This window comes from Nesoenas mayeri (assembly GCF_963082525.1).
Source record: "Nesoenas mayeri genome assembly, chromosome: 14".
Taxonomy (NCBI): domain Eukaryota; kingdom Metazoa; phylum Chordata; class Aves; order Columbiformes; family Columbidae; genus Nesoenas; species Nesoenas mayeri.
The window spans coordinates 14,897,772-14,920,971 of record NC_137556.1 but is presented as its reverse complement, the minus strand read 5'-3'; the positions used below and the strand labels follow the sequence as shown (position 1 = coordinate 14,920,971).

At 43.2% G+C, this 23,200-nt stretch overlaps 1 protein-coding gene across 2 annotated transcripts in view; it reads right to left on the bottom strand.

The window, feature by feature from the left end:
• The window catches only part of WWC1 (WW and C2 domain containing 1), a gene marked incomplete at both ends in the record, with an annotated part of 66,049 nt that overhangs the window by 22,146 nt on the left and 20,703 nt on the right, over nt 1-23,200 (bottom strand). For both annotated transcript variants that reach the window (XM_080353484.1, XM_080353483.1), the window contains 7 exons: nt 3,340-3,413; nt 4,429-4,575; nt 5,037-5,166; nt 6,091-6,170; nt 6,958-7,034; nt 8,703-8,906; nt 14,954-15,063. In XM_080353484.1, the coding sequence (XP_080209610.1) occupies nt 3,340-3,413; nt 4,429-4,575; nt 5,037-5,166; nt 6,091-6,170; nt 6,958-7,034; nt 8,703-8,906; nt 14,954-15,063 (822 nt within the window). The remainder of the gene's footprint in view (nt 1-3,339; nt 3,414-4,428; nt 4,576-5,036; nt 5,167-6,090; nt 6,171-6,957; nt 7,035-8,702; nt 8,907-14,953; nt 15,064-23,200) is intronic.

Genomic DNA, 23,200 nt, shown 5'->3' with positions numbered 1-23,200 from the left:
GGAACTCAAGCCCGAGCGAGCCTGTGAAGGATTAGGCTCACACAGGCTGACCTGCCTCCTCCGGCCCAGGAGAGTGACTAGAGATCACTTTTCTGAAGAGAAGCCTCACCTTCTGTAAACCCATTTCCCACAGCAGGTTGCTTACTCTAATTAAAGTTCCATAATTGATAGATATTCAGCTCAACTATTTTTAGGTCTTCCTAGGAGCCGTTTTGTTTTTGAGTGCCTGATTAAGTGCAACACTGTGCTCCAATGCAGAATTAACAGTGGCATTAATTCATAATCCAAGAATTCCTCTGTGCATTTTGAAGGGATATGAGTTTAAGAGGATTGGCTGGCATTAATCTGATCACTTTTGGCATACATTTGCATGGATATGGCTTTTCCACTGGAATTCGTTCTCTATGCATTTCCGAGCCTAACAGCTTTGTTAAACTACCCTCAAGTTTTACCCTGCTTTGCAAATGATCATCCTTTTTCAGTTAAAAGGTTTATGTACTCTATTTTTCCAATAAAACAGACCATTACAAAAGAAATGCTCTGCAGACTGTCTGGCACTTGGCTGGAAACTCCGGCCTTCCAGCACTCGCTGACCGAGCCTGACCTGCAGCGCTGCACAAACCCGCAGCGCGGTCACACCGGCCTCAGCGGCCACTGCCCTGCAGGACCGAACAAAATACAGAGCCAGAAGCTCAGGTTTTATTTAACTGTTTTCTTTTTACTTAGAAAAGGTAGTTAGAGGATTTATTAATTGCCATATCAAGTCTCTTTTTTTTACTGGGGAAAGCTGGTACTTATCTGTGACACAGGCGTAACACATACAATTTTAGTCTCTTTGGAGATCGTTCGGAGCACATACATCTCTACAGAAGTGCGCGTTAAGATGTGTATCCATAACCAGTATTAATGATCCTATATTAGATCAGCCTCTGTTCTTCAGAAAAAAAAATAAATCAAAGTGGGAGATGCGGTCTAAAAACTGACCAGTCAAATACCCACCAGTGTTGTAATGCTGCTAAATGTGATGTTAAAATGTTCCAGTTTAGGAGATGATAAAACATACTTTAAAAATCTTCACCAGTCACACGAATCCCAAGCTGAAAGTTTAACTGTTGATGGAACTAAAGCAGTGCCCAGAGTGCAAGTGCTATGCAACTGAGTTACTGCAGCGTGTCTGAAACTGTACAACACAATTCAGTTGCATCTCTGATCACAGCTATGCCGCAGTCGCTATCTCCCTGCAGAGATGTGACACGGACATCGCCCTTGACATTATACCCATTATCAGCTTCCAATCCAATTAAGCTAAAGGTTTGTCGCTGCAGTTGCCCTTTGTTCTTTTTTGCAGGTTTAATGTTATCTGCTTTAGGGCTCTCGTCTCACTGAGCTGTGGAAGGAAAGGACTTTGTGGTGGGTGAGGGAACACGCAGACTTGTACTCTGGCAGTTATGGGTGGTGAAGTTCAGCAAGATATTCACCTACATCTGTGCCTTCAGTCTGATCCACAGTCGTGGTATAAACAGTTCACTTTCAAAACCATCAGCCCCTTATAAAGCTGGTAGTTCTAACTTAATTCATACGGGATCATCTTGATTTGGGGCCTTAAGTTCTACCTTTCCAGATAACTTTTAGCTCCCTTCACAATACGTGCAAGGGCAAAGCACTTGTCCTTCTACTGCATTTTTGGAACATTTTAACATGCTGCTGCGGGGACAGGAAACACTTCTCACATCACAGGGAGGAATTCTGACAGGAGACGAAGGTTCCTTGCGAGTCACTGCATCCATAGTATTGTTCCAGCTTAAAACCAGCTCAGGTATTTGTTTCTGCAGCTCCTACTAAAGACCACGCCAAAACCACAGTGTTCTGATAGCTGGAGATCTTTTCATTTTGGCATCAATTATTCATGCCCGTTCAAACTCATCCTTCCTCACAATAATGTTTCTTAAACTCTGAGAAAATCTATTGATAACCTAAGACAGACATGAAGTATCAAACCTTCAACTGCAAGATTGTGTTGAATGCCTTTCATCATTACTTCCAATGAACTATTGTTCTGTGTCTGTAAAGTTCTGTCTCTTTTTAAAGGGCATATTAATTATCTTCTCTGATTTCTCATCATTCACTTGCCCCACCTTGGAAAAGACACAGGCTAAAGTAAGAGTGCTCCACTTCAACCTGAAGGTGTAAAGTCAGTGTGAGTTAAATCACAATCTTCAGCAAAGCTGAAAAGTAAAAAGCCACTTTAGCACTAAAAAATTAACCGCTGGAGGACTAATAATTTTAACATTGTTTTAAAAAGTCACAGAATTATTTGAATGTCAAGGTAGTTTGGCAAATCTTGGATTGGCAAAATAGACAGTTCTGATAAAATTGGTCCACCTAGGAAGAAAAGTGTAAGCTCACATCAAAGGCAGCTGGGCACACACAGACCCTGACAACTGCCACAGATACAGATCCAATTTTATGCCACTGAAAAACATGGACAACCGACTGTGCCAATATACTAAAATGAAAACACTATGAGGAATCTCAGCCTGAAAGTCTCCAGAGACTGGGGAAAAATCCTTTTCTTCACGCATATCCCATGGACAGATTGTACCATGGAGCTGAATTTTGTTATTCTGGAATTGCAAAGTCCCACTAGATCAGGCAAAACTCAAGTCACCACCGCTGATGGTTGCATCGTTGGACAAGGACTAGGCCAGTCAAAGTCTAAATAATAATGCTTGGTGGTTTTTCATTTAACAGCTGAGTTAGCTATTATCTATTAAAAAAGTAAATTCCAGAAAACTTTTGCTTAAATTGGCCTGTTAAGTAGGTACAAATTTTTTAAATCTATTCTTCATCCATCTCAGATCAGAGGGCAAGAGTGAATATTTATGTTCTTACAGAGAAGCAGACAAGCCCTGGAATTGTAGCCATTGACCATATTTTGATACGTGAGGTGTTAACACAATATACATTTCTCCTTATCAGACTTAGAGCCATGCAAACATTCATTTCATTTTGAACAAGGCAAGGAGATGCCTTGCAATACAGCCTCCTTATTAGGAATGGGGAAGCATTAGCAACAGGCAGCAAAACCACTTATGTCCCCACAGGTGTGGCCAGACTGAATTCTTCATCTATTAGTCACTCCTTAGTAATTTCTAGGATGGTTATTTATTTCTTGAATGATAATGCTGGCCCAGAAAGCCTATTGCTTCACTGGCTCAAAATTTACAATGTTTATTCAGCAGTGACGCTGGGTTTCAATCCGAGTGGCACCTTTCCTGGTGAAACATATCTTCAGAGTGAGCTGTGCAACAGCCAAAGGGTGCAAGTCCAAAGAATTACCTTCTCTTTGCTTCTTCATACTGGAGGCGTAATCTCACTTTCTCAGCCAACTGGTTATTGCTGCTGGTAATAAACTGAGACACAAAATATAAAATCAACAACTTAGTAACCACTCCTCTGTTGATGTTCCCAATTTAAATTGTGATGTTACAAGTTACACCTGTTCTTGTCAAAGAATGGAAAAATGCTTCCTTTGGTTAAATTTCTCATGATTGTTTCAAAGGCTTAAAATCCCAGGGGATTCAGAGGCTCTTTTTTGGTCTGGTTTACCAGACGAGAGAGTCTCCCACACCTATCTCAGGCTTCTTGTTTCATGCACACACAAGCAGCTTTACGATCTTTCTTAAATTGTGTTTGCAACCATTAATTGTGCCACATTTTGTTTTGGACGGCGTCTTGCTTTGGTTATAAAGTCCTAAAGACCAGGGACATCCCATCACGCCCAAACCTGCAGATATTCAGTCCCGTGTATGTCGCTGTCTGAGAGTGGCTGCAGACGTGCATGTGAAGGTTCCCAGGAAAGGTTTCTGTGGCAATGCCCTGGGAGACACAGGATGCACCCACAGCGCTGATCGAGTCCTTCCCCAGGCTGCCACCAGCCCGACAGCTGGGACCTTGTTCCACAAGTGGGACTGAAGGTTTATGAGCACTACAGATGTTTGATGGCATCAAAATGCCTGCCCATACAGTGTCAGTCTCATCCATAACACACTAAAAGCCAAATGCACTCTTAAGAAAGAGTCCTCCTTAGAACTCAGCCCGTAGGTAGCTGCTGAATGTTGTTTGTCTAGTTGAATATTGCTGCTGTAAGAGCTAAGGGAGTATTTGTATCAGCAAAAGCTACACCTACAGGCAAAATAAAACTTCCCTTTTATTCCCACCTGGGTTGTTCTGATAGGGACAGCATGGGGAAACAGCAGGTTGCCTTTGGAGATACATTAACGCTACACACAAAAATGAAAGTTGCACTGAAGTTCAAAGCAGGAGAAGGTATAATTTCATAGTCACCTGCCCATGCTTGGAAACTCGTACTACACCTAGTTCAGAGGAATGTCCCCACGCGCCCTCGGTTTCTCACGCACTACTCACATTTCCCGACACGTCCGTCTGGGAGCTGACATCCAGGTACTGCCGGGGTAACGAGGGGCTGGAGCTGTCCACGGACACGCTGCTGGCCCACAGCTCTGACTGGGATCCTCTGTCATTCACAAAGCTGTCTTTTAACCTGGCTAAGCTCTAAAACCATAAAAAGCCATGAGGTGAGCTCACTCCTGCTTGAAATACCTCGGCAGCTACATAGCTTTAGCCTAAGCTACGTGATTAAGTCCTGGCCGTGTTTACTGTGTGTACTCAGACCCCGCAAACAGGAGGTTGGGCATGGCTGGACCACAGCTCCCACGGCATGAAGGAACCCCAGGCATTAGCATAATATAGCTTCATTCCTGAAAAAAAAGCCCTGAGACAAACACTCATCTCTAAGCAAGTGCTTACTACTGTTAGTTGCTATATTTTATACTTCTTATTTCCAGGATACAAAGAACAAAAAGGCTGCAGTCCAACCGCAATATAGAACTAACTCATGTTAGTAAAAATCTCAAGTACATATCCGAAATACAACATACTTACATTACTTCTCAGAAATCCAATCTGACAGCAATGGCGACACAAAATACTATAAAGCCATCCTGTCTCAATACCTGAATAAGGTCTTGCTTTTCCTTCTCCCCTGATGTGATGGCCTTCTTGAGAGCTTTCATTTCACTTAAGATGGCTTGTGCCTCATCGAGTTTGTAGCCACCTTGAGTATCAGACATTTTCATGTCAATTCTGCATGGAAATATAGAAAAAAACCAGCAAGCTAACGCTTCATAAAGTCCAGTTAATTTAATCATCCTAGATGCCTGCATCGTGGCATTGATTTTTAAGAAAAAAACACACTCTGAAGTATAATAAAGACAATGGAAGGAACAAAGAACCATACTTATCACTGCCTAAGCTACTCCACTCAGAAGTACGTGAAAGTTCAGAAAGCTGATTTTGGCCATATCGTCTGTTTTGACTCCTTAGGGAGGACAAAGATGCCCACAAAACCTCCAAACCTCGGGCTGACTGCTGCTACTTTGTTTCTAACCCAGAGAGGATCTATTTAGCCATCTATGAGAATTATGTTATTTTCAGTCACGATGTCAAAAACCAGGCACAGATCTCACATGCGTGGATGCGTTTCCTTGTGCAATGTGATTATGAGCCACCTCTTCCTTCCCTGTTCTCAGAAGAATTCTACTGCAGTTAATAATACACAAGATTTTAACCAGTGACATAACTTAAAACATTCCAGATGTCTATTCATAAAAGGTAAAGTACCTGAAACTTTTCCTCCCCTTCCACTCCACCCCAATTTTTTCCTCAGTGCCCTAAAACATCAGTTCTTATAATTAAGACAATAGGCTGGACTGTGTCATCTGTATTGAGCAATACTGAGTAAACCAGAATGCCATTTAACTGGCAAGATCTTGGTTCTAACTCTTTTTGCCATGAAGCTGGTTCTGATGTGGTAAATCACGTACAGGTCTTGATTTGAGAGAACCACCTCCATATCTGTGTGCTGCTTTCAGCTGCATTTGCCAAAGATAGCAGCAGCAACACATTTCAGCTTATGCTATTAGGCCAGCTAATTATAAATGTGGAGGGGGATGCATTACAAGCCAGAGATATTCTAGACGGAAAATAAGATCTTGAGAAGAAACTTACTTCTTCAGTGTTTGAAATCCATGTTCTTTGTACTGGAGTTCTTGTTTCATGTGAGCTACTTCTCTCTTGAGTTTATTAACCTGTAACAAGGTGTCACATTTTCACAGTGATGAATATTACGTACACATTTATACGAACATTTAGGTACAGCTCTACCCATTCAATTCAAAACTTATTCAGTGTAGGCAGTATTCTAATCAGTTCATCTCGGCAGCAGCTAACAGCCCTGACTGCATCCCCATCAGGACGCTATTGCTGGCTGGGGATTTATCATGTACCCAGATATTACACCACTTAATAAGGGGCTCAAGGGAAGTTCCAGCCTCATAAGCAGAAAAGCCGAGAAAAAAATCAAAAGAGACAGGAATGAAACACATGTCGATTTTGCTCAGTAATGTTTAAAACCTTCCCAGTCATTAAAAAAACATTAAGCATCAGGACAGGAGTTACACTGCAGCGACAGAAGCCATCCTCCAACATGCCAAACTCAAAGGCCCCGCTGTGTGAGTAACACAGCAGGATGATAATACATATTGTAAATCCACTGACCCTACAGCTTGCTGTTTTATATTCCTCCACAGAGGCCAGACTGACCTACTTTGCTTTAGTCCTTTCTTCTGCCCAAACTGAGCTCTGCACAGGAGCAGCCGCTCACAGCCCTGCCCACCCCAGGCCAGAACAGCTGCTGGTCCCTGGCAAACTCCTAAGACTGCAACATCTGAGAATTCTGATAAATTACCTCCTAGATTCAGAACAGCCTCATGAGCTCTTTCAACTGCTTTGGCATCTCCTTTTAGTATTTGCCATGAGGTTTGGAAATACCCACAAATTACTCGTGGTAAGCAAAAGTCTGTTTGCACTGCTTACCCTGGATTTTGTAGTAGCAATCTCTGCTTTGAGGATCTCCGGGTCATACTTGGAGCTTGACGATGAGCCAGAGAGCACTAGAACAAACACAACACTCGGTTCAGCAGCTCTGCCCTCCTCCCTGCTCTTCTACCAGCCCATTACAAAGCAAGACCTCCCATCGCTCCCGCACACCCAGATCTCCACACATTGTTGGTGCTTTTTTCAGATCTCTTCTCACCCACCAAAGGCAGAGAAAAGCAACAGTGCAGTCAAGTACTCCACAACAAGTGTATAGTAAAGAGGCCAGAGCATGTCCTGCCTCTCCCAAGTCTTGATTTGTTCCAGGTTAACACACTTAACTCAGACTCCCAAACACATTCACTCCATTCAATGGCGTCGTTTCCTGCATTTCCAAAGGCATTTAGCGGAACTGAAGGGACATGCCTTGCATAAAGGTTTACCTTTTTTTGTTTTGTTTTAAGACTTTCTCATGGAGTAATCAACCCACTGAATGCTTAGAAACTAAGAAACGCAAAGAATGAGAATAAAAATCTGATGCCTTCTTGCAGCCTTGAGGACATGACCAATCATATAATGTGTCACACCGGATTAAATCAATCTCCCATTAAGAGCAGAATTTTCTCCTCAGTAGCGGTTAAAACCCTTCTGCTTCAGAAGGTACAGAAGCTCCCCAGTGTGCAATGTTGCTAGAAGCAGCTGGAGGCAAGGGAGATATCTTGATCCTTGCAGCCATCAGTTTATGCCCTATAAACCATGGGAAAGCATTTCCAGCTTTTTCTGTTTGGTTGTATTTTTAAAGACAGATCACATCACGCCAGAGTAATTCACGTTCCCAGTGTTCTCAGTGCACCGCTCTGGGGCACCAGCACTTGGGTAGAGAGCTCTTCAGAAAAGATCAAGAACTGTACTGCAGGGATGATGGACAGGACCCTAGTCAAACAATCCTTCAGTTGACACAAAACTACTTCAATACTTTTTAACATCAGGCACAGGATTAGCCAGTGGAATTCACCACCATAAAACATAACTGAGCAGGGGGAGGTCAGTCCATGGATGGGGCCAGCAAGAGCAGAAAAAGTTGGCAATACTAAGGATTATAAAAAATATTCTGGAGAACTTGAAAAAAATAAATCCTCCTCTGAACATTTTCTAGCTCCTAACCAGTAAAAATAAGGAGGAAATTCGGCCATCTATAAATTTCTGCACCAATCCTTGAAGTAACAGCTAGTGAGGAGCACACAACAATGTTCTTCATCCACAGAGAGATAATCCACCTATGTTAGCTTTCATATGGCTTAATATACATACCCGTAGCTCCCTGAGACAGTCACTGAACTACCTTGGGGATGTTAAACTCCAAAAAGGCCTGGGAATGCTACCTGGGATGAGCTTTCTTGCCTTGTTTCTATACTTTGCACAGGGGAATCAAGGAAAATACCATATAACTTCATTCCTTCACACCGAGCCAACCTCCACATTTTTTCCCACTTGTTGAAGTCCATGCTGAAAATGTGCACCCCAAGTCCAGTGCCTGAGCCAACCACAATAGTGTTTCATGACAATCATCCTTTACCAAATAGGTGCTGGGCAGCTATTGCTTTTGGGTCAAACTGAGCAAACATGGAGAGTGACACAGCGTAACTCATCCCACACACTATCAGAGGAGCAGCTTCAAGCGTTTTACTGTCCCAGTGGGTTCATGACTGAACAAGTCACTGGATAAGAGTTCATCGATTACTCACAGCTGGTCTGAGAGCCCAGTTTGTGCTCCCAAACATCGTGCAGCTGCCGATATTCTTGCTGGGCCAATTCAAGCCTCTGTTGTTTCACTTGGTAAATCTCCTTCTGCGCAGCAATCGCCTCCTGGGCCAGGACAAGATAGTCTTTCAGCATATGCTCCTGCTCCCGCCGCCACTGCACACGAGGGTCTTCTATCTGTGTAGTTTCTTAGAGAGAAAACAAAAGGAGGCAAGATGAAGAGAAAGCAGGTTTGCATCGGAGAAGCTCTGCCACTTCTGGCAATATTTTAAAATAGCCCCTTGCCTCATATCCTAACAGAAAAGTGGAATAAGGACATTTTCATTTTTTCTTAGGAGGTGACCACTGATCCACAATGAACTCCAGCAAGTTCTGCCACGCTCAATCACGGTGTAGAGCAATTCGTGACAAAACCATCATACAACTCTCCAGCTCCTCTGCTGTCGAAGCCACCCTGGTTTTGCCGCTTAAAGTGTCCACACAAGCATATGCACACACAAGCTCTAAGATACTGACGCTGACTGTTGGACTTATCTTTATTGTAACTGCTTTATAACTAATAAAATACCTTTACTATTTCACTGATAAAAAACTTTCAGAACACATCACTGCCACGTGACCGCATTATACTGCATCCGACAACATGAAAGGAATTAACAACTCTGGCTGCCAAGTGGCTTTTACCAAAAAGGGGAAAGAAAACCTTGCTCAGATTCCACAGGTAAGTAAAAATGAAGACTCGTTAAATCACAGAATGTCTTCATGAAAGCATCTCAAATGACATTATATAAACAGCATCTCAGAAAAGGAGTAAACACTTCCCCACTGAAAGCAGGCACACAGTAAATTGCTGCAGAATGCACGAGGTGGAGTTTAAGAAAGATATTTTTTGGTAACATAGGCAACGCAGTCATGAACAGCTATACCACTTCCTTCTCCGTTACTCCAACACAACCATTACACTGCTTTTCAGGTTCTGATCGTGAAAAAGGCGTAAGGTCACAGACACACAGCTACTCCTAATACTAATTAGGCAAATTTATTGTCAGTATTTGTCTCAGTTTTGTGAAGAAGTGTCCAAAATATTTCTCATTTCTCTTTCAAGGCCATTATATGTTCTTGCTTGGAACAGGTTCCAACACTCAGACGACTAAGTGCTCTAAATTGTCTAAACTACTGTGCTTGAATAAGGATGCCTAGTTACCACATAATGAATAATTAATAAAAAGGAGCTACTTGAAACTATCAGTAGGAGTCTAATCTGCATATCTTAAAAGCCTCTTTAAATATTTAGTAAAAGCTGTCACGGTGGAAGGTACGAGCAGCTCTTACGCAAGTCAGGCATCAAACTAACACCACAATACACAGAGTGTAGGGAAGAGAATAGTCTGACAATAATCCTAGGAGCAGAACGAGAAATAAGGATTTTACCCAAGGGATGGACACTCAATCATTTTCACAAGCTGTCCACGATCACGCTGAGGAGAAAATTAGAGGATACTCCAGTAAGAACTTGTTTTAACAGCATCCCAAGGCCCAAAAGAACAGATGGCATTTCAAGTTACATAGCAAAACTTAGAGAAGCTGCAAAAGATTTAAAAAAACCTTTAAAGATACTAACAGTATAGTTTGTAGAAGCATTTCAACAAAAAGTCTATAATAGGTCTTGCTAGCACAAGCAACATGTCAGCTGAGGTAACGCTGAAGATAAGCCTGGACCTGAAAAACTGCCCCAAAATAAGGTGATGACAAGGCAGCTCCTTGTGGCAAGTGCAGGTGCTGGTGCCTCGCAGGGAGCACCGAGCTCGCTCTTGGAAGGAGCACAAGGAATGCCAGGGAGATGCAGCAGCGCATCAACCGCCAGTCTGAAAACCCCAGGCTCCGGTCTCTGTTCTTGTCCCCAAATGCCACTTTCCAGACAACCCACACCAGGAGCAAACACTCCCTTGACTCCACCGCTGAAGCAGAGGGGAAAGTCACCACCAGTTACACAGCGAGCTGTCCCCATGTCCCCAGACCCGCTGCCCGGACCAGGCTGCCCCAACAACCGTGACTCAGAGCTCTGAATTTCAAGCTTTCCAAGTATGTTGGCAACGTACCCACAACACTTTAAGTCTAATTCAGGACACTGGGTCAATAAGTCTGCCTGTACCTATGGCTTCTTCAAGCTCAGTTCTTTCCACTTCTCCACTGAACTGGCAGCCCATTCTTCCTCTAATCGCAAGAAAGGCCCTGGAAGCTGCTGCAGGGAAATCCCTCCCTTATAACCAACCAGGAGGAAGACTATAAAAAAGATCTACATAATCCCAAACACCGGGGTGAGGTGGTGAAACCCTGACACTGCCCCAAGCACATCCACCAGCCCACAGAGCAAACACCTGGCAGCCAACCCATGGAGAGGATGGACGATGCACTGGGGTACCACTTTGTTCCCATTTTTCTAAGTATTCACCTCAACATTTTCAGTAATCACAGCACTAACTGTATCCACATGATTGTAGCTTTCAGCTTTGGTTTTCAAACATGTAAAAACAATCTATGAAAGTGCTGGCCAAGGGCTCTCGATCTGCCCCAGATATTGAGAAATGCAAAAAGAAAACATTCAAAAGTCAGATGAAAGGACTATAGCAATGCAGGCTATTACATCATTTGTTGTCTTGTGAATTTTTAGTTTAATGTTCAGCTTGTCATAAATAAATCTGATTGTTTCATGTCTGAAGAATGCAGTCTTACTATGCTTGCATCAGCATCTGGCAAGAAAATCATCATTTCTTTGTACAAATCAAATTCCAAATAAGTTCTCCCAGAGAAAGACACTCAGGGCTACACATTAATACTGTATTAGGAATATTCTGGGTACTCAATCCAATTTAATCGTATTTATTTTGCCTCAGAGAGGAGGTTAGAAGTGTTCTCTGTCTCACTTTTTTAATGGCTGCTGTCTTTAGATTTAATTTAGGTCTGTCCTTGGGCTTGTTTCTGATAATTAGTCTCAAACACTTCACGTGTGCAGCAAGAACCAACAAGCCTTCATCTTCTTCACACCCTCTGATGACGGTTCCTTCCTGCACAGGGAATCTGCAGGAGACCTTGGAGATGAAGAAGGTTTTGGACACTGTCCAGAGGATACTTTGATATGAACCGTGAAGATGAGACTCCTGATTAGCTGAAGCTAAGTGGATATGGTTAGCTTTATCATTATTTGGATTGGAGCTGGCAAAAGAAATGGAGTCATGATTTTGTTTTCTCTTCTTTTTAACCTTTTAATTGAAATTCTAAGCACCCTATCGAATTGAAACTTTCGAAAAGCAACTGCTATTACCAGGTGTCAGCATGGCTTGAAACTTTCTCCGCATGCTCCTGAAGCCTGTGGTGCTTTGGAAAGGCAGGGACAAGGGGTAACTGCCCCGGACCACACAGGGCTCAGACCTGCAACCAGATCTTTGGGCACTGACCCAACTTAAATGTACAACTAAGATCGTGTTTGGTTTGTTCCATCTACACGCCGCAGCTCCTCCCACTTCTGTGTCATCAGAAAACTTACTGAACAATCTCTCAAGTCCTGACTCTAAGCCATTTATGAAGACATTGAAGAGCACTGACCCTACGATGGATCCCTGTGGAACCCGCTAGTCACCAGTCTGACATGACCCCCTTTACTAGAACTCTTTGAGCCCAGCCCATCAGCCAACTGCTCACCCACTACACTGTGTGTTTACCCAGATGTGTGCTGGACATCTTGTCCAGGAGGAGACTGTGAGAGTATCAAAGGCTTTACTGAAATACTAAAAGACCATACTGACAGGCCTTACTTGGTCAACTAGGTGGGTAACCTTGTTGTAGAACTAAATTTTGTTAAGCAGGACTATCAGCGTGAACCCGTGCTGGCTGGGATCAATGACTGTATAGTCATTCAGATGTTTTTCAATAACTCCCAGAACAATCTTCTCCATGATTTTGCCAGGCACAGAAGTGAGGTTGACAGGCCTGTAGTTCCCAGGGTCACCCCTGTTGCCCTTCTTGTAGATTGGGACAACATTTGCCAGCTTCCATTCTCCTGGGACCTCTCCAGATTCCCAGGAGCATTGAAAAATCACAGAGAGAGGTCTCAGTATCACATCAGCCAGCTCTTTAAGCACCTTGGGATGAATCCCAGCAGGCACCATTGACTTGTAGGGACTGAGCTGGAGCAGCAAATCTCATACAAGTTCCAGACTGACTGGGAGTTTATCGTTCTCACAGCCATGGTTTTCTCACCCAGGGTTATGGAGGCCCCCAAGTCCATCATCAGTGTTGAAAACGAGGGCAAAGAAAGCATTAAACGTCTTTGCTTTGTCTATGTCCCTGTTAATAAGGTGACCGTGCCCATCAAGTAATGAGCCAATGTTTTTTCTAGTTTGGCTTTTGCCATTAATATACTTTAAAAAGCCTTTTTAATTGTCCTTCACAGTACTGGCAAGCTTCAACTCTAATTGGGCTTTGGCAGTGTGAATTTCCTCCTTACAATGGTGAGCAGCATCTCTGTAGTCCTCCCATGATGCTTGACCTTAAAAAATGACCAATACTGATGGACCCCAACACCTTCAAAAGCTTCTTCCCAGGGAATCTTACTAAGTATTTCTCTGAGCAGCCTGAAGTCTGCTCTCCTCATATCCAGTGTTAAGGTCTTGCTGGAAGTTTTCCTCCCATTAGCACAGATTTTGAACCTGACTGCTTCATGGTCGCTGTGGCCAAGGGAGCCAACAGTCACCACATTTCCCATGAGATCCTCTCTGCTAGTGAGAACCAAATCTAGGAAGGCACCTTTCCTGGTCAGTTCCCTTAGTACCTGCACCAGGAAGTTATCCAGATGCTTTAGGAATCAATCTTGTGTGATCCTGTATGCTTCTCTACCCTTTCTTCCCCACTATCCTTTCCTGTAAAAGGAAAAATAAAACATACTCTGCCTCACAGAAAATTCATGAGGATAAAGCCATTTAAAGATATGTAAATACCATGATATTGGGATGATGTAACCTCTAAACACATATTTGTGTCACCTTCATATCTGGAGACATTTCATCTTTGTATCACAGAGGGCAGTTAGTGCTTTTTGAGAACAGGCTTTTTTTTTTTCATTCTTCATTTTTAATACCCAAGGGAAGCTGCTAAAATGTGGAAGGTAGAGTCATTGCTGGGTGAAAATGTGGCTTTTCTGAAAAAGGGAAGAATGTGAAGACAGCCAAGAAAAGAAAAAAACCAACCAAGCCAAATCAAACAACACAGACTTCTACATTTTTATTACAAAAGAAAAACTCTTGTAACTTGCTGAAAATAAATTGCCATTCTCAGTTGAAGAAGCAGATTTGAACAAAAAGCAGACAAAAACAACAGTAAAAAAAAAACTTCAAGGCACTTTCATCTTTCAAAAGTTTTTTTCTTTTCCTGAGTTACAAGTACCCCCAAAAGTGCCTGGGCATCGTTCTGGCATGAACTTCTGCGCTGCAAGTGGAGCTATTCTGTAAAGAGAATCACAGTCACTGATTTATTTTGTTTATTGCTTTATTCAGGGGATTTGTTCTAGCACAACCCAACACACTTCTCCTAACAAGACCTGTAATGATGTATCAAGTTCTGTATTTTCTTATAATTCAAATAAGCTTATGAAGCTTAACATTCTGATATATGAAAGCATCTAACAAAGATGGTGAGCAGTAGTTTAGTTTGGGGATACAGAATAAAACCACCACAAGCCTGAATTTAACTCTTTTCCCACTTGCACGCACCTCAGGACACCCCAAACCTACTGGGAGCTCCCGCTCCAGCAAAGGCAGCGCAGCTGCTGCAGCTCTGGGAGCTCCCGCGGTCATTCCATTTATCCCTGCCAGGGGAACAAACACGAGACCTTTGCGCTGGTTCCGATGGTCCTGCCACAAGGACAAATTCCAGGCTAAGAACAAACTCCAGATCATTGCTGCCTTGTTGGGCTCCTCAGTAGAGCTGAATCTCAAAGGTGTGTCCAGAGTATCAGCTTGAACGTGACTGCTGGTTTGAGGGCTGAAAACCAGAACATCTCAAATTCCTGCGTTAGAGAGGGAAGTAACTTGTGCAACGGACGACAGGGTTTGATTTCATGAGCTGCAGATCTCATCTGCTCTGAAGCATGCTGCTAGTGATGTTGTGGTTTTGTGTTCAGCATATTTTAACACAGGCACAAAACAATCACCCTGTAAAAATACAATAACACATCACTTACTGGTGTTGTGGTCTATGTAATAAACTCCAACCTGAGGGTCATAAGCTTCTTCCCATCCTAATGGCAATTCATCACTAATGCAGTCCGCAAAGGTCAGTGGTTTAGTATACCTGAAATGCAAAATAATATTTAGGATGAATACAAGAACACTCCTACCTGTCTGTTCCAAACAACTGACCAGTAAACAAGTGCCACAGGGGCTTCGGTACAGAAAACAAAGGAAGTTGAAAAATATTTTAAAGCTTTTGTTCTTATCAAATAATACTCCACAAACTCCTCCCTTTCTTCATATGAGGTTACAGCAAGATGAATTAGTTCTGACAGAGCTCCCGAATTCTGCCCGGCTCCGCCAGCACTCGCTCAACAAAGGAACATTAAAAACTTTGCCAGAAACAATCCCCTTCTCCCCGCTGAAAGAACAAGACTGTTTGCAGGCAGATCCTGTATCAAAAATACGTAGACAAGAAGGAACAAGATGAGAAATGCAATTCACATAGCATGAATAATTAAACCAATAGCAAGTGCTGAGGACTGTGGGACTACTCGTCATACAACTCCACTCATTTACGTTGCAATATGTTCTGTTTCATTAATGACAAACTAGATTAGTTTCTCAGTATCACAAAAATGTGTAACCCATCCCGTCCAAACGTGGCAGTACTTCTGCATTGCTGCTCTGATGAGTTCTGCTGTTACAGACCACAGCCAGCAACAGCCCAAAGGCTCCTATGGCTAAAAGCAAAGCTCAGAGTGCCCACAGGTTTGATTCACCGAAACCCAGGCCCCTTCCCTCCCTTGGACTTTGGCCTAACATGCTATCATCCCCAGAACTTGGGACTACTTTCACCAAGGAATGCAAACTTCGATGCTCCAGAGTTTAATACCAAACTCAAAGCTTCTGCTCAGCTTTTGTCCAGTCCTATTTCTCTAGAAGAGGTTGAATTCCTTCTAGACATGCTCAGGAACTCCTAGACTCCAGAGGAAGCCAGGACCAAGCAACTGAAGGATGCTTATTCCTATTTTCCATATGAAGTGTAATGCATGAACCATACACAGCCAGTTCTTTCAGTTGGAGTTTCGGAAAAAGGGGAGAAAAAGCGAGGCAGGATCAGCCTGCTACAGCAATGACATAAGCCACCTGGAGACTGGCCAGTTACTAGGGCTCAGAAAGAGAATAATTTCACCTTTGAGATTCAGATTTTCAGCATATCTCACACGGAGCACCCACCATCAAGCACAGACTAGTGCTGTCCTCCCTGTCTGACCCTGAGCTTGCAACCATCCCATTTGTGCAGAGGAGTAAGTATTCATTAAAGGAGAAATCTGTCATTCAACTAGCAAACAGAAGGGTAATTAGTTTTAGAATTAAGAGAGTAATTCCATTTATTACCGACAACATATGTCATACAGCTATTCCCCCAAATAACTGCAGCTTCATAACCAAATTACTTACTCTTCTAAACTCCTTTCCCTTGCTGTTGTGGGAAAAACTGGCACAAATCAAAGCAGCAATGCTACAATTACAGATGAAAGATGCAATATGTTGTGTAGCCAGGCTATGAATAAAGCATCAAAAGAGAAAGATTATTTCCTTGTTTAAAGATATGATTTTAGGGGTTGTTATGAAGACTGAGATAACTCAATTTTCCAGAAGGGGTCCAGAATCAAGCATCTCCCTAAGCATACTCACAGTGTAGCATGATGGATTAAATGAACAAAAGGAAAAGTTTCTTTCTCACAGCAAGACATGATCCAGTTAGTGTATTATTTCTGCATAAAACAGAACTGTTTCTGCATTTGGGAAGTTAAAGCTAGGGCATATCTGCAGAGCTATTTCTTTTGAAACACCTCCTTTGCGATTCACAAAGCTTTCCAGCAGCCTTGGAAAAAAATCTCATCAACTCAGTCAAAGCACAGTATCATATAATAGGTGCTCTCTGTAGCTAGACTCAAAGCAGCAATCTAGAAAAAGGAACCTCTTTCACCCACTGTGCTTATAACTAAGAAAAGAAATCCACAAAATTATTTATGCATTCCTTACCCACGTCTGTTAGGGAAGCCTCCAGATACATTCACGCAGCTTTCAGAAGAAAGCAATGAGCCCAAAAGTTCAGAAAATCCTGACTTTGACTTCTGATCTCCAGTCACAGAGGGAAAACTTAAAGTCTGTAGGCATAGCATTTTTTATTAAACGCAAGGCTACTTAAGACACACAGCTTTCAGACACAGGAGGCTGCACCTTCCAGCCACGCTCGCTTTGCTCTTTAGAGCATCAGTCAGAACAGAACTACCCCTGAAGTGCTTCATCTGCCCCGAACCTAGAGGCTAAATCTGGTGTGGAGCTCCCACAAAATAAACCAGCTTCAGCTAGAGAAGATATTTGTAAATTATAGACTAACTCTGGCCTTCTAGCTCACCAAAAAGAAACCCACATATTCATCTCATACCAAGTCATCTTCATCTTACCTGTGACTGCCCTTCCCTCATTAAGTGTAAATTAAGGTCATTTTTACGAACACCTAGGGTTTTAGAAAAGACTCATCAACCTAGGTATTTTCTTAGTTTTCAATATGTTATTTTTTTTCATTTGATTTCATTCAAGACATTCAAATTTACTAGAACAAGTGCATTTGCTCATTAGGACACCTGGAAACCAGGTACTCTCAGCAACCACCACACACGGCAGGTCAAGGGCACCGTTTCAGAAACTACTCCTGACAACAGAGGTAAAAGACAAGAGCACCACCCAGCTTCCTAACGGTACCTCGCTCATGCCCCAACCAGCAAACGCATCAAGACACTTCCATCTTCCTTAAAATGTTTGGCCCCAATAGCTCAAGCATTTGTACAGCAAATGGTCAAATCCTGCTCCCACAGTGGGAAATAGACAGTTACTTTCCTAGCTCTAGTTTATAGGTCACGTCATTTTTAAATGAGAAGGGTTTCTATATTTCTTAGAATTTTCCATCTATCACTTTCTGCTGCTTTCATAGATAAAACTGGAAGCCAATGTTATCATCTGCAAACATTATTAAATGGAAACTTGCTCATCTCAGATTCAGAAAGCCTTTCTAAAGTCTTTAACTCCACTGTTGTCAATCAAAAACCTCATTACACAGGAAACTGAAGGCAAATAATCCTTGTATAACAAGGTTTTGATTGACAGAAGGTTTGTTAAACACGGCTGTGAGATCACAGAGGTTCCTGACACACGCAGATGGGTGAACGGTGCCACTTACAAACCTGGAGCCGATACTACAAAGGTAACAGAAATCAATTCTGAACTTCTTAAAAGAAGAAATGTGATCTTTGTAATTATTGGATTTCGGTGCCAATTGGTGGCCTACAGCAATCCCCCCACACAGCTGTTTAGTTCGGCTCATGGCTGGGAGTCCGTATGTGCATGTACGTCTATGTGCAGCCAGCGGGGCGCTTGGGTCACCAAGACATAAAGCATTTATAAACGTAGGGTGGACTGCCAAATTCCTATGCTGTATGCAAACCTGCTTAATCCCTATGTTTGCAAGGTTCCTCAAACTCCATAATACAGTGAAGCCATTTAAACAGTAGAGCCTTATTTCAACCAGTTCAGTACAGATCACATGCCCTTAAACAAAATCCTTCATGGCTCTATACGGGTGAAAGTACAGACCAGGGGATTTCCTACAGTGTACGGCGCTGATAGCAGCAGCTCAGTGCACAGGGACAAAGGGAGCGCCCGGATCACCGGGGACCTTCACGCCAGCTCCTCACACAGCCGCAGCATTGGCCACCAAATCTCAGTAGCCTCCCACGTACACAGTGAGGGTACGAGCCACACGGGTTTCACGGCCAAGAAGTCAAGCAAGACAACGCAATTATGTGTTCCGTCAGATATTCCCACTCATACAATTTCTCTTACAAAACCAAATAATTTTTAAGCCCAGCATTTCATGGAAGAAGCTCAGAGACAGGTTTTATTTTCAATGGCTTCTACTTCAATTTTTTTTTTTCATAGCATTTCTTCATTTCTCATTCGAATAAAACTCAGTGCTCATTATGTGCCAAGATGCGCTACATAGACCAGGATAGAGAACAGGCTAAAAGCAGCTGCATTCCAGCTGTGACGCCGGGGTAGCTGCACACAAGATCCCCAGGGGTCTGAGTTGTGAGGAACCTGTTAATGGGCAGAGCTCCTGCTGTAACTCAGAAGGCTGCTGCAAGAATCAGCGCCAGGAGCCTCAGCACAATGACATACAAGCTTCTTTGTTTTTAATGAGGTCATCTCATTCTCAAGACAGACTATGATTATTTTTAAACTTCAGCACAGAAAAACCTACCACTTTGCAGACAAATTTTCTAGGACTACAGCAATCTCCTCCTCACAAAAGCTTTCAAAAATAGACTCCTACACATTTATTACTCAGCTTGGTGATCCAGCCCTCAGACACACCAGGGCTATCCATCACTATAGTAACTGTTTTCCCCAGGAGCATCTTCTGTCAGCGCAGGGAGAGCTGCCCTGGGGGGCTGGAGGTGCGGCAGGGATGAGCCCGTTTTGTGATCTTGCTGGCAAAGCTTTCCTCGCCCCGCCACCACACACCTGGGCACGATGAAACACTCCCTTGGATTCCTACTCCAACTGTAATTCAGTGGAAAGGTGATGAGAACAGCTCACGTCTGACAGCCAGGATCCTCAGCAGGCAGCTCGGGGCCAAATGACACCCTTGGTCGCATCAAAGCCTCAGCAGCTGCCACGGGTTTAGAAAGAGAGACCATCACACTGAGGGGACAGTAATTCAGAACCACCATGAGCACATCAAAACTAAGAATGGGAAAGTGCTTCTCAGGTAACACAGAGAAGACTTCAAGAAGTGACCGCAAATTTGGGAAGCTTCCTAACTGTGCTCCAAGGAATCTGATGATCAATCAAATAAAAGACTTCAACGTTTTGGAAGCCAGACATTATTTCAAGACCCACACAAAGGCACAGTCACCCTGAACTTCTAGTTACCCCAAAGAGACGTGATTTCAATGACTGTCAGTGTGTACGGCATCGTAGCCGGGTCCTGATCTTGCTGTGATAAAGGATAACTGGGAATAGAACTGGGGTCAAGTCTGAGGAAAAACAGTTTATTTGAAGCTGTTGCTGTAAACCAAGCAAATTTGCTTAAACTACAACCTAAACATCACCAATAGCAACATCCTGAAAAAAAAACCAACACAACACCTCAAGCAACTCAGACCGCAGAGCTGTTTTCTTTTCAGAAGTGGTTTCCTTCGTTGCCATGGTTATCGAGCATCTTCCCAGCCTCCCAAAGATTCCTCATCTTGCATCTCCTCCTGGCCCCTGACACCCTGTGTATTGGGCCACCACTGGGATAAGCAAGCCCAATATCTACCCTCAGAGCTTATTTTCCAAGCTATCTTAATTTTAAACAGTTTTATTGACAATCAAGAGCCCAGCAATACCCTGTACTGCTCTTTGGCCAGCACACGAAAATAACCCCTGCACCTCATTATGTTGAGTTGTTGATAACTGAGATTGAGATGTTGAGTTTTAGCAGACCCTCTACTTCTTTCAAATGAGCGAGTAACATCCAAATTCTTTTTCTACAGTAATTAAGTCACATGCTGCCCAAGGAGATTCTACAAAAAACAGATCAAGAGGTACCAAAGACACCTGAAGTCAGGCGATAGCCCATATTTCAAGCATTCCACACACAAATGCATTTATACCTTTAACAGTAATACATTTCTATTACTCAAACAGATTCCTGGAAGTATTAAGCTATGTAACACACAATTTCCCACCCCACCAGCCACAACGAGCACGTATCAGCCTAACAGTTTGCTGCTTGCTTGTTCTGTCCACATTTGAAAGGGCCTGCATGTTCACAGGCTCTTCTTTGCACCCACTGACAATCTGCTTTGCCCATGCATTTCTTTCCAGTACAGATCATTTAGCCCTGGAAGCAAAGAACTACTAAGTTATTACTTGCGAGAAGACTATCAAAAACCACTTACAGATTTTAGATCATTCCCAGCGATTAACAAACTGGTTCTGCTAGCAGGAGAAAGGCAAGAGGTCAGTCATACCTTCTTAATCACTCAAATGCAAAATTCCTGGGATAGTTCAAAGTTAAAAGGTCAGGAAATGGGAGTTGAGGCTTCTCACAACATTAACTTGCCTGCCAGCCTGTATATCCTGCATGTTTTCCTGAGCCCATTAAGCAGGAAAGATATAAAAGAGTAAGGTACAACTTCAGGAGAACAGTCCAGTACTACTAAACTAAAAGCATGCAAGAGTTGGAATTTAACCATGCAAGTAATTCAAATGTCTTTAGTTTTAAAGAGCTGAGACTGGTTTTTTTAAGTTTGCCTTCAGTTCTCCCAGGATGAGAAGCAGCCTTGGCACCTGCACAGCCTGAGCACATCAACTAACACCAAGTCAGCTCTCTCTTCATTCCCAGGTTCGGCTGTTCTCGAAGAAGGGGACTGGTCACTTCCCAGGAAGGGGTAAATTGTCTCCCAAACATCCCAACAGAGTAGTTAGACTAGTTTATTGACATATTTGAGAGATTATGAACTGGAAGGCTTGTCTCTGTTCTTGCAGCCTGCACTCCTACTTCTCTGAAAGGCTGCCTGTGGCATGGGTGGCAGCAGTTTACATTGGCAAGATGCCTCGAGATAAAGAGGTGTATAAGACAGACTCCCTACCACAATAGAGCTCCTATAACAGGGAACCAATAGGTACTGTCAGAAAAAGGCAAATATTTGAGATTTTGGCAATGAGGTAAGTACTGAACAATTGCTGTAGCTCAATGTTCAGGAACACGTTATCCCGTGGCCGGTGGCATGCAGGGACAGGCAGCGCTGACAAGTCTGGGTGTCTACAAAGGGGAACGGACTCGTGGTTCACCCCACAACCTGACTTCATCAGGCACTGAACTGCCACTTCACCTATGGTGATTAAAAACCTTAATTCTTCAAGAAGCAATGCATGCTGCTGTATTTCTTCCCAGCACGTTCCATCTCTACTGTGAAAAAGAGCAGGACAGCAAATACCCCCTGCGACACTACTAGCTCCTGTGCCCTTAATTCACATGGTGTTTGAAGTGGGAAAACAGACAACTCCGGGATAGAATTGCTGGACTCACCTAAGCTCCCGAGTCTACCCAATGTAGAAATGAAGCGCTGCTAGTATGGAAGTGCATTTAGGGGCCAGGGAAGCGCAGGAGGCTTGTTTTACATGCACATTGTATGCCGCTCCCTGGTCCACCTGCTAGCATTGGGCTAATTGCTAACTCCATACAGCAGCTTTAGTAGGACTGCCAGCTTGCTCTTTCTGCATTATAAACATTCTGACTGAGTTATACAGCTATTTGATGTTTCCAACCCCAAACAGCAACACTAGCAGGCTCTTTGTTCTGCATCACCTGCAGAACACAGCCCAGGTGAGCAACTGGGCATCACCACAGCTGCTGCTGCTCTGTGCCCCAAGACAGATCAGCTGCAGCCACTTTGCTTTTATGCAATGCCTACATGGGTTCTGGAAACCTTGCTTCACTGCTCTCTGATGCGACAGCTGCCTGTCACTTTGGAAATCTTGTCCAGATAGAGCTGAATCCAGCTGCACATGGGAAGCCACCAAGTCAAGGGAACCCCAAAGGGGTTCAAGTGCAGCCACAGGAGGACATGAGCCCCTTCAATGCTGCTGTAAACTCAGCAGTTCCAGGTATGAACAGGAATATTTCTGGCTGCCTTGAATTAGAGGAGATGCCTGGTAAAGATCTTGGAGCAGCAGAGAAAACCAAAAATCTTTCTAGTTGCAAAGCAACCATGTATTCAAGATACTGAACACGTACTAAAGCATAAGCATTGCCCTGCAAACGGGAACCCATGCCATATCCTCTAAGAGGGGCAAACCAAAACTGTGTCAAGAGACTCAGCCTTGCGGGTTAGCACTGAAGACAGCCTTTGGAGACCAGGGCATGGCACCTCACCAGCTCCAGAGAAGAGAAAGCCCAAGTCACACATCACTCCGCTCATGGATACAGTGACTGCTGAAGCACATAACCATCTGGAATTTACAATATCAGCTTTACTATCTACTACTGTTGCTATTAGTGTTGATGCAATGCCTTCTCAGTTCCTGAAAAGTCATAATGTATAAAAATAAACAGAAAAGTCAAAACAAGAACAGATGTCGAGAACAACCTCAGGAGAATAAAGTTTTAGGAGGTTTAAAGAGTTAGAAGCATAAGA